Source organism: Penicillium brevicompactum (assembly GCF_028827555.1).
Source record: "Penicillium brevicompactum strain IBT 35665 chromosome Unknown utg000003l_segment0_segment0, whole genome shotgun sequence".
NCBI lineage: Eukaryota > Fungi > Ascomycota > Eurotiomycetes > Eurotiales > Aspergillaceae > Penicillium > Penicillium brevicompactum.
Window position 1 is genome coordinate 2,583,477 of NW_026623206.1, and position 13,856 is coordinate 2,597,332.

At 48.5% G+C, this 13,856-nt stretch overlaps 4 protein-coding genes across 4 annotated transcripts; 3 read left to right on the forward strand and 1 right to left on the reverse strand.

Moving 5' to 3' along the window:
* Window positions 1–3,061: 3,061 nt before the first annotated feature.
* N7506_004869 (endo alpha-1,4 polygalactosaminidase) lies at window positions 3,062–4,009 on the forward strand (the record flags this gene model as incomplete). Its single annotated transcript, XM_056954163.1, has 1 exon — window positions 3,062–4,009. The coding sequence occupies one exon, from the start codon at window positions 3,062–3,064 to the stop codon at window positions 4,007–4,009; it is 948 nt and encodes a 315-aa protein (XP_056813052.1).
* Window positions 4,010–8,406: 4,397 nt separating this feature from the next.
* N7506_004870 (spherulation-specific family 4 protein) lies at window positions 8,407–9,750 on the reverse strand (the record flags this gene model as incomplete). The annotated part of the gene is made up of 3 exons (XM_056954164.1): window positions 8,407–8,727; window positions 8,974–9,331; window positions 9,521–9,750. The coding sequence occupies 3 exons, from the start codon at window positions 9,748–9,750 to the stop codon at window positions 8,407–8,409; spliced, it is 909 nt and encodes a 302-aa protein (XP_056813053.1).
* Window positions 9,751–10,549: 799 nt separating this feature from the next.
* Window positions 10,550–11,875, forward strand: N7506_004871 (NAD-dependent epimerase/dehydratase family protein; the record flags this gene model as incomplete). Its single annotated transcript, XM_056954165.1, has 1 exon — window positions 10,550–11,875. The coding sequence occupies one exon, from the start codon at window positions 10,550–10,552 to the stop codon at window positions 11,873–11,875; it is 1,326 nt and encodes a 441-aa protein (XP_056813054.1).
* Window positions 11,876–12,654: 779 nt separating this feature from the next.
* N7506_004872 (mitochondrial 54S ribosomal protein mL54) lies at window positions 12,655–13,410 on the forward strand (the record flags this gene model as incomplete). The annotated part of the gene is made up of 2 exons (XM_056954166.1): window positions 12,655–13,102; window positions 13,160–13,410. The coding sequence occupies 2 exons, from the start codon at window positions 12,655–12,657 to the stop codon at window positions 13,408–13,410; spliced, it is 699 nt and encodes a 232-aa protein (XP_056813055.1).
* Window positions 13,411–13,856: the final 446 nt, after the last annotated feature.

Consider the following 13,856-nt stretch of genomic DNA (forward strand, 5'->3'; position numbering starts at 1 on the left):
TATACTTGAACGAACATACAAATACTCAAAATACTTCAGAGAATAGTCGACTAAATTTTCATGCAACCTGTCACTGTTCAAAGTTACTGGGTTACTTCTACTTAGTCATGACTATTACCAACATTTGAATGTTCTGCAGACACGTCATCTGGCGGTCTGACACGGGGGCAGGCCAACGATCCCGCGCTGCAGGTCCGAGGGGACAACGCTGTGCGAGCCATGGGACACGATTGTGTGAGTTCCATTGTTCGACTGATCCAAATCAAACTTTTGGAACACTTTCCTGTCACTTTCTTACTTCACAACTATCGAGTCATAATCCACGGAAGAAGAAAACTCTGCGGATGGAGCCAAGCCGTGGAGAGCTAATCGGCCTTGGCAAAACACAATTAGCCAAGCTAATTATGTCTGAGCCAACCCAGGCCAAGGCAAAAATGTCTCTGAATACTATATCGCCTTGCCCTATGGAGTACCAGGAGGTATCACTACAATTTTCTTCTGGTCCAGCCTTGCCCGGACATTCAACCACGCGATCCCGTGCCAAGTGACGCTTCGGAGAATTTAGAGACTCGGTGTCGGGTGTCGGATGTCGAGGCAATATAGATGCAGAAGCTAGTAGTTGTGTTAACCACATGCACCTGCAATCGTGAAGGCTCATGCGGTGCACCGCAATGTCGTTCATACTCAGGCATGGAAGACGGACTACGGATTACATGCACGGGAACCCACTTTCCTTGCATTTAATATGGAGGCCGCGGGGGAGGCGATATACGAGGCTCGTCTATGTAGCTAGGCCATGACACAGTTACTCGATTGAGTCGAATACGAGGCTCAAAGCCCAATTTGGAATGACACTCCATAAGATGGCGCATCTGGGGGAGCATGGGGCATGGGGCATGCATTGGAGTGCATTTTCAAGCAATGAACTACCAGGGCGGCCTTGCTTGAGGGCTTGCCTTGCCACAGTTTAAGCGAGCATGTATAATATTCCACGGCTTGTACTCCGTACCTTTGCCTATGTTGACTTCGAATTTTCGGTGCTTACTCTGGCCACCACTCCCGCCTTTCTCCCCAGCTGCTCCACGTTATGCTTCAATTGTCTTTCTGTCAAATGGCATCAAACTAAAACATTCAGTTTCAGAAATAGATGCGGAATACGGAGTAGTGGTCCAGAGATCTCAACCTAATGCGGCATGATCGAACAGGTAAAGGTACACCGTGTGGTCCGTACTAACAAGGGGTAAAATTCTTCTAGTACTCAACCTGGAAGGTGCTTGTACTCCGTACTAGCCGCAGTCTTGGCACGGCTCGGGTCTTTCAATTTCGAAGAGATGTTATTAATCATCTCGTATAGAGTGAGAATTGTGATTTCGCGTCTGAGAAAGCGGGTGTGGCGTTCAACGAAAGTGCGGGAAGGAAGAATCAGGCGATTGGGTTATCTAGAATTAGATCCACGCGCCATCTTTCCATGGTTGTTTCCACCTTAGCGTACTTCGTACTCCGTATCTTCGGCTCACTAACCCAAACAGTGAGGTTTTTGGGGACTTAAAAGGAAGTTGTTTCATATTTACTAATACGGGTAGAGGGTGTATTCGCATTCAACTATGAGCAGCAAACGTACCCATGCTCATGTTCTGGGCGTGTTTTTGAATATCAGGTACCACATAAAGACTGTGTTGTGCGCATGGATCGTATTAAATAGCCTTATTTGATCGGGAGCAACCTTGGAAATCAGCGCTGATCATGTCATCCGAGTAACCGGACGAGCACAGACTGATTTGCAAGTCGACTGATCACCAGAAGATTTCAAATTCACTTTTATCGGGTTTGACTAGTCTGAGTTAGGGCTAAACTGTATTACCGGTGGGGCCAAGAGGCATACTGAAAATACCAAACGTGCTCGGAATTAGCGTAATATTACCAAAATGACAGATATTAAATACCGTGGTTACAAAACACAAACCCCCGCGAATTTTTAGACACCCCAAGGCGCTTGCCAGCGCATGCAGCTAGCTTCACCCTGATCATTGGTAATGTTCCAAGTGCAAACATCAGGCTGAAAGAGATCCGACCTCTCGATGTTGAATCATGAGCTTTGTTACTTCGGGGAGTACCATTGGGTCATCCGTAGAAGTAACATGATTTGGGAATGCCTCCGTCTGTTAGTATTCCGTACTAGTATCGCAACTCTCGGCCGTTGGCGGCATGAAATCCCATTTCAGCATGGTCATTCTTGGCGTGACTCTTTTTCTTCCATGTCTTTTGTGTGTGTTTTCCAGTCTATTTTGGGTCCAGTGGCTGCATACTAGGAACACCCGTCGCGCCCTTTGTTTATATGTGACCGGCAAAAATCACCTTAGCAATTCAAAATTTGACTGTCAGCCCCCTGAGCGACTGGGGTCGGGTGGCTGGCAAATTTGATTTCCTGTCTGCTGAATTCCAGAGAGAACAAAGTAGCACCCCATACTCTCCACGCCGTACCTTTCAAGTTGTTAGGGTACCATATCAGATCAATATAATTTTGGCAGATAATCTGGTGAGATCGGATCAGCGAATGGTTCCACCACCTTAAATTCGCCTATTGACTGAGACCTGTTGGGCGCAAAGAACCAAAAAGCCGGCCTCTTCCGCCCGCTAGGCTTCCTCATTTCTTGCATCTTCAATCTTCTTTGTTTCGTGATCACCGTCTACCCTGCCTATTCGAGTATTCTAAGGGTCTTCTGACATACTGAGATCCCCTTGTGCCCTCTAAGGCTTAGCTTTTGCTTTTTTGCCAGTGTAACACCCCCGTCTTTCCGATCGCTGCAACCGCTCTGGATTGCCACACCTCAGCCCCGTTGGTCTGGGCACTTTGGACCCCTTGGAACTGAGCTTAAAGATGCCAATCTGCCGATCTATCTGCTGATCTTCACCACTCTCTTTTACTCCACCCCAACACCCCCCCTCCATATAAACATCGTGGGTGTTCGTCGGGCTTGGGCGCCTCACCTCATTGCCCTAATACCGCCACGCCACTAAATTTCTTGAATCATTCCGTGCATCCGAATTTCATCTCATTTCAATGGGCGAGCTGTCAAAAGGAGGCTGGTGGGCCTGGTCCACCAAAAAGAAGGTCCTTATCCTTGGAGGAATCGCCTTTGTGATCGTCGCACTGGGCGTCGGCCTAGGTGCTGGTCTTGGAATAGGCCTCAAGGGCGGAGACGATGATAACGATGACGATACCGGTAGCGACACCGGCACGGGTACCACCCCAACCAACACCACCGTCAAATGGCAGCCAGCGGTTGGTACTAAGTGGCAGATCGTTCTGAAGAACCCGATCAACGATACTTCGGTCGATGCTCCCGTGTACGATCTTGATCTTTTCGATAACGAGGCCAGCGTTATCACAGACCTCCACGACCTCGGCCGCAAGGTCATCTGCTACTTCTCAGCTGGCACATATGAAGACTGGCGTAGTGACAAGGACGATTTCCCCCAGGCCGATTTGGGCAACAATCTCGATGACTGGCCTGGTGAGAAGTGGGTCAACGTCAAGTCTACCAAAATCCGCAAGATCATGCAGACGCGCCTCGATCTCGCTGTCAAGAAGGGATGCGATGGTGTCGACCCCGACAATATTGATGGTTATGACAACGACAACGGCCTGAAGCTCACCCAAGCCGACGCTATCGAGTATGTGAATTGGCTCGCATCCCAGTCCCATAGCCGTGGATTGTCGATTGGACTCAAGAATGGTGGTGACATCATCTCCTCTGTCATTGACAACATGCAGTGGTGCGTCAACGAGCAATGCGCCCAGTATGATGAGTGTGACACATATGCTGCCTTTGTTGAGGCTGATAAGCCTGTTTTCCAAATTGAATATCCCAAGGGCGAGGACACAAACAACAACAAAGATGTCACAGCTAAGCAGGTTTCAACCTCTTGCACAGCCACTGGCTCGGGGAACTTCTCGACTGTTATCAAAAACATGAACTTGAACAACTGGGTTGAGTACTGCCCATAATGAGCATGACAAGTCAGGACTCAAGCCGAGGTTGTTTTGTCTATTTGGAGTTGAAATTGCGTGTATAAGTAATAATAGATTATATTCCTGGTGCCTTCTCTCCCTGAACTACTTCGTATACCTGACCCTATCATCTGTACTCCGTATGAGAATGAGAATAAGAATTAGCCTGAGTATACAAAGGGAAAGTCGCTTCGAACCCCATGACACCTAGACATGAGATGAACCCCGGTATGCACTCACACCTTGAGCTCGCCAGCTTCCAAATTTTGAACCATGAAGGTTTTCTCGTTTGATCCATCTAGACTTTTGAGTTGTCGCTCTCGGTTGCCATTGCCTTCATTGGGCGTTGACAGCTGTACAAACCACGGTGCATCAGCCTGAAGGCCCATGGATGTAACAACGCCTCAGTGAGAAACACATCATCGCATCATTGAAGCGAAGTCCAATACATAGACAGAATCGCTACATGTCACCACAATTGGATCACTAGCGCCTTCAATAGTCGCCCAAAGCCTTCCCCCGGAGTTGAGCGTCAGCCTAGAATAATTCCATCCACTCGTATGACCGTTGTCAAGCACACGGAACGGGCATCATCCAAGCCCAAATGAGGAGCGCATTGCAAAAGAACCACCGAACAGCGCCATCCTCGGCGCAGAGAGCTCATGTTCCTAGCGCTTTCTCCGAGCCACAGCCCCCGTGGCCACAAAGCATGCGGCTAGTGAAAACCAAATGTCCCTACGGAGTAATGCTGGTATTTTCCCGGCATGTCTGGACAGACGACGGGTGAGCGGCTAGGATGCCAAGGCCACGCTTTTGTGTCGGGTCAGGCATCCGGCAATAGTTGTATTTTTCTCATTTGAAGTCAATGGCCTGCGCTTTGATTCATTCAGTGAGTTTTTGTGTTTCTGGACCCATCAAATGCAAATCAGGACCTGATCCTTGTCAATTGTCTCTTCTATATTGCCGATGTCAGTATAGTATTGGATGGATCAGCTAAGAATAAAGCAACTACCCATTACTAATTCACTCGCATTGGTCCAAACTTCGCACTTAACTCTAGCGTATGGAGTAGCGGAGAGGAGAAGGCCGATCGTTTAGTGAGGTTTCATCTGAAGACTAGATCGAAGTGTGGTCGGGTCTTGGCAGTCTTGGCAGTCCGAGTATTCCACCGTATTTTGAATGTCTCAAAATGATAGGTCGAGAGTTCTTTCAATTTGCTTCGTTTAAGGATAAAAACAGTTGAAATAAACAAGCGCGTTGGGTTTGAGAAAGCGGACCCATCCGGTAATTTTCGAAAGACAAGTGGGTCGATCGTTTTGGCTGCACTTTCGCGTTTGGAAAAAATACGATATTCCTTTGTATCATGTATAGTACGTACTAAATATTAGGGTTCTCGGTATTTTTCAGGTCACTCGCGTAAAGTACGGAGTACGGAGTACTGGGAGGATTGACATCTCCCGAGTCCTGAAGGGGCTCGCCCTTGCATGATCCGCCAGAGGCACTCTGAAGCTGCAAAAGCGTTGTGCCATGTTACATATTTACGAAGCATGGAATACAGAGTACTCCGTACGGAGTATGGAATACTTGTTTAGTTGCTCCAGCCAGCCCCGAGAAAAGGTCGAAATCCCTGTATGGAGTACGGAGGCCCATAGTCTGTCTTCGCTGCCTCCATAAACCCGAGGTTTGGACCGAGTACGGAGAACTTTTGGAAAACGAAAGTTGTCCAAATCTTGTAAAGTACCTTGATCCGAAGACCGGTGAGCACCAGGATGGCTCGTCTAGCTCCCCGATGTTGCCCCGATCGGCAATTCCGGTCGGGACTCAACTCTTCACTTCTACTGTTTTTCGCTCTTAACCACTTTTGGCCCTCAATCCCGTTGATCAGAGCTTTTTTAGCACTCCGTACTCAGTGGTGAGTGTATCCACCTGACTCAGGTAGGCTAAGCTGCTCGGTTCACGTGGCCATGGGGAGCGGAAACAGCCACTCAGGATGAAGCGCTAAGATCGGCCGCCCGAGAGGGGCTCACCCGAGCGGATCTCCCCGGTTCCTGGCGAACCTATTCGTTTGCGTGGCGATTGTCCACTCAATCTCAGCCGCTCTCTCCACTTTGTCAGCGTTGGAATTCTGCAGCCCCACACAGAACGAAAATTCACTTTTGAAGCGAGGCCATCGCGTTGCCATATCTGAAAACTACGCTAAAAGAGTATTTCCGAAGTTGCGGCGGCTGTTCACACTCAAAAAGGAGGTCGAACAGCCTCGACCCGAACTCTCATGTTGGAAAGTGGGATGTTTGTTTCTCTTAGGGAAATCATTTGCCACTCGAAAATCCTCGCATAGCAAGCGCTATGCGAACTCAATCTTCACCCCACATCGCAAGCCTGGACGCGGTTCGCTAAAGATTCCGATCTAGACGTGTCCACATGTTCATATTCAAAACAGATCGCGCCCCAGCCACAACCCATCTCAGACTCCTTCATTTGTTCCCAAACGGCGATCTTTGGCGCTTGTGCTTTGATTTTTTGGCTTTTGTTCCCTTTTGCCGAAGATCGACTCTGTACGGTACCTAAACAGTTAGACCGACGGCTTGTGCGTGTGATCAGAGGAACATATGAAACTTCCGATCTTACCCCCTCGGTAGCCAAGAGATAAGTAGCCAAGAGATAGATCGAACCTCACTGCAGCCATGGTCGCACAAGGGCATATTGCCAATGTTTTGTCCCGACGTACCCGGGCCATGCCACGGGTTAGTGGCTTCCGCCACCAGCGGTCAATTTCAGGGGTAAGTACTCCGTATGTCGTATGTCACATTTTATAGTTAATGGCTATGAGCTGAAGAACAGGGACATGGGGTGTAATCCGTACGTTTTCCCCCTAAGCTGCATCGTACAGCAAGTCATCCAGGGAAATCCTGTTTATAAAGTGCCATGTGATGCATTTTAAATTATGATCGGGCTAGGTACCAATATCATCCGTGATAATACGAAGTATCATTTGAGAATCGCATGTTCTGGTGGAATGAATGAAGACCAGCTAAGTTCCTAATAGAATGAGATTCTTACGTCAACCTCAGCAGCTGCGAGTCATGTCTTGGTGTAACGAAGTAGCACGCAGGCTCAGTTCCAGGAATATGACATCTAAGTATTTGCGCTGGAAGGAGACAGGTCGAGTTTGAAATTTGGCCCAGCCACACTCGGACCACGTTGTACATACTCGTTTTCGCCTAGAGGCATAAGATTGTCCCTGTTCCAGTGCAGCGTTGTATCGTGCTATCCTAAATCTGCATGGTGATGACATATACCAGTGCTTAATGCTAATTTCCGAAGTTTGTGATTGATGTCATGAATTGATGTCTTACTTTGCGGTTTTAGTTTTCCATATTGCGTTCTAGCCAACGCACTCGATATACACTTTATCTGAACCTGTGCCGAGGTCTTTGTCTCAAGATGTTTCATGTCAGAATATCTATTACAGTCTTGAGAAAGGATCAAGCCCATCGTGGATTGAAACGGTGGCGGTGGTACTCCGTACTCCGTACTATATACTGCCAAGGCCCCCGAGCGCCAAACATGCAGGGCTATTCTCGGAGCCATTCGCGTTTTTGAGGCGGCATTGGCATTGAGCATAGGAGTGCAGACTGCTAAATGCAGGTCTCACGGATCGATCGGATCAACGGTAACTCAGAGACATCTTGAATGTGCTAGTCTGGATCGTGATCCGGGAGAGGAAGGTGTCTTCTCCCCTTCAGTATGCTTATATTCACATAAACAAACTTAACGCAAGCCGCCCTAGGCAAATTCAGCCAAGCTTAGCTTATGGCTCGTATCGAGACCTAGATCAAGAATCACTGGGCCCAACATCCAACCTTCCACCCACTGTATCCGTTGAAGAAACATCTTCGAAACCTTGGAACTAGCCGAACTTTTCGACGAACACGTCCCAAATCGACAGGTCCTCCGTGAATGGTGGATAAAACGCACGCCATTGGATTAGGGGCAAAAAAAAAAAAAAAAAGGCAGGGCAACATTCGCATTCGCATTGGTGCATCGAAATCTTGGCACTGCGGAACGGAGGAAAATTACACCAACTGAAAAATACCACAATACAGTAATCCCCACATCTTGACCTACAAGTAACTTCGCCATACTCCGTACAAGTAGTCCCATACTAACGATGACGGTCCTTGGTTGTGCATCATTAAGAATTCACAAAGTGGGTTGCCTTGAAAAGTGGCTGTCAATTTTGGATGGTACTATCAACAGAAAAATGCAATGCGTAAATCGCTCAACAAAATGTCCAAAACTATGCGAATCATACCAGCTTGGTTGGTTCAATTTTTCCCAACGCACATCACACTAAAGCAGGTCATTGGTCATCATGAGAGAGGGCAGATAATTTAAGCCGCCATCAGATCGACAAACTCGGTCCACTTGTCTCCGAAGGAGGCGTAGTAGTCTGTGCTAAGATGAGTGATGTACACTTCATCGGCAACCTTGCGTACTTCTTTCACAAGGCCGCGAAGCGACTTGCCCTCAACCTCTTCAGGCACGGAGTGCACAATGGCGCAAAGTTGGGTACGATTGCTGTCTGCAATATCAGTAAACAACTTGGCGCCCTGGCGTTCCTGGAAAGTGTTGTAAGCAGCCTCAAAGACGACGGTCGAATCGGCTGTTGCCAGGTACCGAGAATCGGGAACGGCACCAGGGTTGTGAACAACCTGAATGGCTTTTTGTCAGTATAACGGTTGTAAAAAGAGTAGAATACCATGACGCAGTTTCGTATTGACAATGGGTAGTTCCAACATATTGCAACAATGAACCAAGGGAAAGCGAAAAAGTGAAAAAAAAAAAATACAATTCACAATGGACAATAATAGATTGGAATGGTGCGACACAGGGGGTATCGTATGGGGTAATGAATGATTGTAAAAGTAAAAATGGAGTCTCGGAATGATTACACTCACAAATTGATTTGGGCCAAGACCCTTGAGGTCTTTCACAAAGTCCGTCAGTCCTTGCAAATAACTCAAGGTTTGAGGTTCGTATTGTTGGGGTGTTTCGTCGAAGAAGATTCCGCGAACCGCCAGGTTGGGGTTTGAGGAATTAGTCGGCCAGTCGGCGTAAGTCTGAATATCCTTGCGGATGGAAGAGACATTGCGTGTTGCGTATGTGGTGTGAACATAACCCAAAAGACGCACATTCTCGTAAGCCGTGAGCTTCGGGATCTCGCGAGTGTAATTGGCATCAGGGAGGGCGTTAGGCCCCGGTCCATTTCCTGGATTGATTACGACGGTAAAGTTCACATCAGGGTGGGCAGAGATCCTGTGGCGCTTAGTAGCTGCTTCCCATGATAATTCTGTTTTTCTTTTCTTTTCTTTTTCTTGACGTGTGAATGTCCGGCGCATAACCCCGTGTTCTGTGGCGGGCTACCGGCCGCCTGGTATAGAATCACATCGGGGAGAGCGAAACTGGGGCAGTGGTTTGGGGGTGGGCAAAAAGGGTTAGACATACACATTTTCAAGCGGAGACCACGCCTCAGGAGCAGGGTACACGTAAAGTGGAACGAACACCTTCGCTTTGGGGCCCATGCTGTTATTCTTCTTCCGGAGAGATGTGACGACAACGGGGGGAACAACGGCAGCAATTATCACAATGAGGACGACAATTGCCAAGAGAAAACGAGAGCGTTTCGACTTAAGACAACCGCGCTTGCTCACGTGTTTTTCGGGGGATTCGGACATGTTGGTTTACAGAAAAGAAGTTTTGGAATGAGTAGAAAGTGGATTCTACAATTCAAGTAAATATGCTATCAATCTGGGCAATCTGGACAGAGGCAAACTAAAGAAAAAAAAATCTAAAAAAAAAAATCAATGGGATCGGGACAAGTTGCACCAGGTGAACAGCTCCCAAGACTTAGTGTCCATGCACCGGCCGAAAAAGACCCGGGGTCTCGACCATATGCAGAAAGGGTCTTGGATGAGACATAGAAAAGAGGGAAAATAAGTAAAAATGAAAGAGTAAAATACAATAATGCCATTTATTTTCATTTTTTTGGGTCAATAAGCTCGAGCTGAGGCCATGAGGTACCGCTAGGTGGAGGCCCTTAGGGCATTTCGATGCACAGAATGATATCCCAAGGCCCAGCCGCATGGCTGGCCCACCAAGGGGGATCCTGCCCGATGGTTCTGTACCAGTCTTGCTTGTGTTCTCCCCCTATTACGGTCTCTTTGTTCTTTTTTTATTCCCGCTTATGCTTGTTCCTTTTGTTTTCTTCGTTTCCAAGGTTCCATTTTTGCCGGTGGGGGGGACTGTGCTCATACCTCATTCGTCCGGCTATGATGGCATAATAGATGAACTAAAACGGAGCATCCGACTGAGGCAATGTAGTGACCTCGCTTGTTTTGTATAAAACCTTGGTTGAAGGCCCACCGAACTGCTCAGGACATCCCCGTCGTGAACAAAAGCCAGCAAGAGTCTTCTCCTTCGGTTCATAGAGACAGCAAAGCTTGTCAGACCCACGTCATACATTTATCGACCACCATGGTTGCTTCCACATCAATCTCTTCTTCAAGGGCGGACAGCCCTCAACGGTCCAGCACCGGCAGCCCCGTGGAGTCTCCAATTGCCTTGGACACACCGGCAACTGAGGCTGGAGACCCATTCGACAATCTCGGAGACTTGTTGCGCAGACTGCCTTCTGAGAGCCACATTCTTGTGACTGGAGGCCTCGGCTTCATTGGAAGTCACACCACGCTCGAGCTGCTAAAGGCCAACTATAATGTCATCGTGATCGACAACCTCAGCAACTCATTTGAAGTTGTTTTCGACCGTATTAGAACTTTGGCTAAGAAGCATCACGAAGAAAATGGGACCAAAATGCCATCCTTGCGTCTGCATGCACACGATTATCGTGACACCAAAGCTCTTCAACCGCTCCTCGAGGAGTACCGCGTGTCTTCGCGATGGGGAACTCCCAAGTCAAGAATCGCCGGAGTGATCCACTTTGCGGCCTACAAGGCCGTGGAAGAAAGTATTCGCAAACCACTGAAGTATTACAACAACAATGTCAGTGGGCTGATTGACTTCGCCACAACTCTTGGAGACTTCGGCATCAAGACTTTCATTTTCTCCTCCTCGGCCACTGTGTACGGCACTCTTGCAACTTCAGGCCTTCCATTGAAGGAAGAGCTCTGTGTCCACAAGGAAGAATTGTACACAGATCACACAGGCACACAGCAAGCCATCCAACCAGGATGCACTGGAATCACCAACCCTTATGGGCGCACAAAATGGATGTGTGAAACCATCCTGGCGGACTTGGCTGCCTCTGACTCCGAATGGACCATCGTTGCTCTTCGCTACTTCAACCCTGTCGGCTGTGACTCGTCCGGCCTGTTAGGCGAGGACCCGCGCCAGGCACCCACCAATCTGCTCCCAGTAGTCGTCAAAGTCATGACCGGCCAATACTCCGAGCTGTCAATGTTTGGAACAGACTGGGAGACTGAAGATGGTACCGCTGTTCGTGATTTCATCCACGTGAGCGATTTGGCTCGCGGGCACATCGCCGCGCTCAGTTCTGCGAACGAGGGAAAGTTGACTGAGAACTTCCGTACGTTTAATCTCGGCACCGGAAAGGGAAACTCCGTCATGGACGTCGTCAGCACTATGGAGTCCGTTATTGAGAAGCCCATTCCCCGACGGGCAGCACCGCGTCGGGAAGGTGATGTGGGTGCGTGCGTTGCGGTTGTTGATCGATCGACCGAAGAGCTCCAGTGGAAAACTGAAAAGAGCTTGAAGGATGCATGCCAGGACATCTGCAACTTTTTGGACATCAGTGGTCTGTCAAAGCCTGTCAACGCTGTATGACGATGACTTTTTGTGATGATTTGTTTGTCTTGTTCGCCTGTTCCTAATATACCTGCTCCCCGGAACAAAGGCGCTTTGGAAGCATGTTTGTGGGTATGATGATTTTGCGTTTTCTGTTTTGCATTGGCATGTTGATTAGAGTTGCATCAGTTGTGAGCTTTCGCAGTCGCGGTATTGTGCTGTGGGTGTATATTCATTCATATACTTATATTGTTCGTTTCCCGCTAGATGCGAATAAAACAAAAGTTTCCCATGAAATCTCTGCTAAGTTCACAATGATTTTTCATCGAGGCTTCGAGAAATTGAGAACAATGAAGTTGTGGATGTTGTCCAGTGCGGAGAAACCAAAATGCCACAATCACGCCTGAGGCACAGAAGTAAAATATCACGTGACATGACTACGGCAACTCATACGCCGTACTCCGTGCTTTTCATGGAGTTCACATCCAGGACTTTTCGAGCTATCAAGAACTTTTTTTCAAGCAGCTATGGTACCTTTGAAAGCATGGATGCCGTAGTCTTAATTGTCTCCTGAGGAAAAGATGTGATGCTGGCGATAAATATCTGCTCACGTGATATTCATCTCCGTCTTGGCATCTCATACGGCCGCAGAAAACTGCGACAGCTGTGTACATCAACCTCAGCACCCAATCCCCACCACCACGCTCCTTGATTCTTTGAGGACTTCAATTCAGTACTCTAACGACATCTTTGCCACATAAAGCCAAATACTTTTCAAAATCCAGGCTTCAATGATCTGCAGAAGTTGTCGCACGACAATGTTGTCCCGGTTCAGCCAGCCCATCACCCGGGCAGCCTCAGCAACCACGCGCCAGCTCCCGTTAGTTCGCAACCAGTTCCGGGCATACAGTGACAACAATGCCCCCGTAGCAGCTGCACCTTCGCCTCCTGCACCCCGCCAACCCAAGGTCGGCGATATTTCAACCCCATCCGCCATCTCCTCCGCTACCCCCGGTGTTTCCCAGCCGCTCAGCACCCCCGAAGGCGTCCATGTCGATGTCAACCCTGCAGAACCCACAAAGCCTGCCGTCGTGCGCGCGCCAAGCAGCTGTACGCCGGGTACTAAATTGAACGGACTCAATTACTTCAAGAACAAGCCCGACGTCCTCGCCAAGGAAGATTCCGAGTACCCAGAATGGCTCTGGGGTCTCTTGGATGGTTCATCCAAAGATAGCAAGACCAAGAAGGGAGGTGTTGACCCAAGCAGTATGTTACACCGTTGATCACCCGTCAGTTTCATGGAAGGCTAACCCAGCTGTTTAGCTTTGAACAAGAAGCAAAGGAAGCGTTACGAGAAGAAGCTAGCTGCCCGCACCGGCCCCTTGGCTGCTCAGATCCCTGCCCATCACCACGCCCACGATATCACACCCGCATCCTACAACCGCGACGGGTCCCCCGTGGACGCTATGGAAGATGCCACTGGTGGTTTCGAACAGCGCTCGGAGATCATCAAGACCGCACGAGACGCCCGCCGGAAGTCCATCAAGGAATCCAACTTCCTTCGTGGTCTATAAGCTCGTGGCAAGTGTGCTTTTGAGTGGAATGCGTGGAAGCGATTGTATTTCTCAGGGTTGTTCCGGAATGTGGACCACCTATACACTGCATTGAGTATTGGATAGACCTGGCTTTTTTCAGCATCCAGGATGTATTATTACATTTATTTGTTTTTCTCTTGTGCTATATATCAAATGACACCTCAAAATCTCAGGTTCTTGCGACAGATATTGATTGAAACCAAGTTGCATACCGAGTTGATCCTCCAACACTCAATGCTTCGACATCTTTGTTATCCGACACTCCTCCTGGCCATTGTTCCTCAATCCGAGGCAAGGAAGAAGTTTTGCCCAAAGCCTTGGGATCTCCATCTTTCTCCCTCGGCCCGAGAACATAGTTCATATCGTCTTTCCGACTTTCGACTGAAGTGATAGGAGGATGCCAAAAGCGAAGCCAGGACGATTTC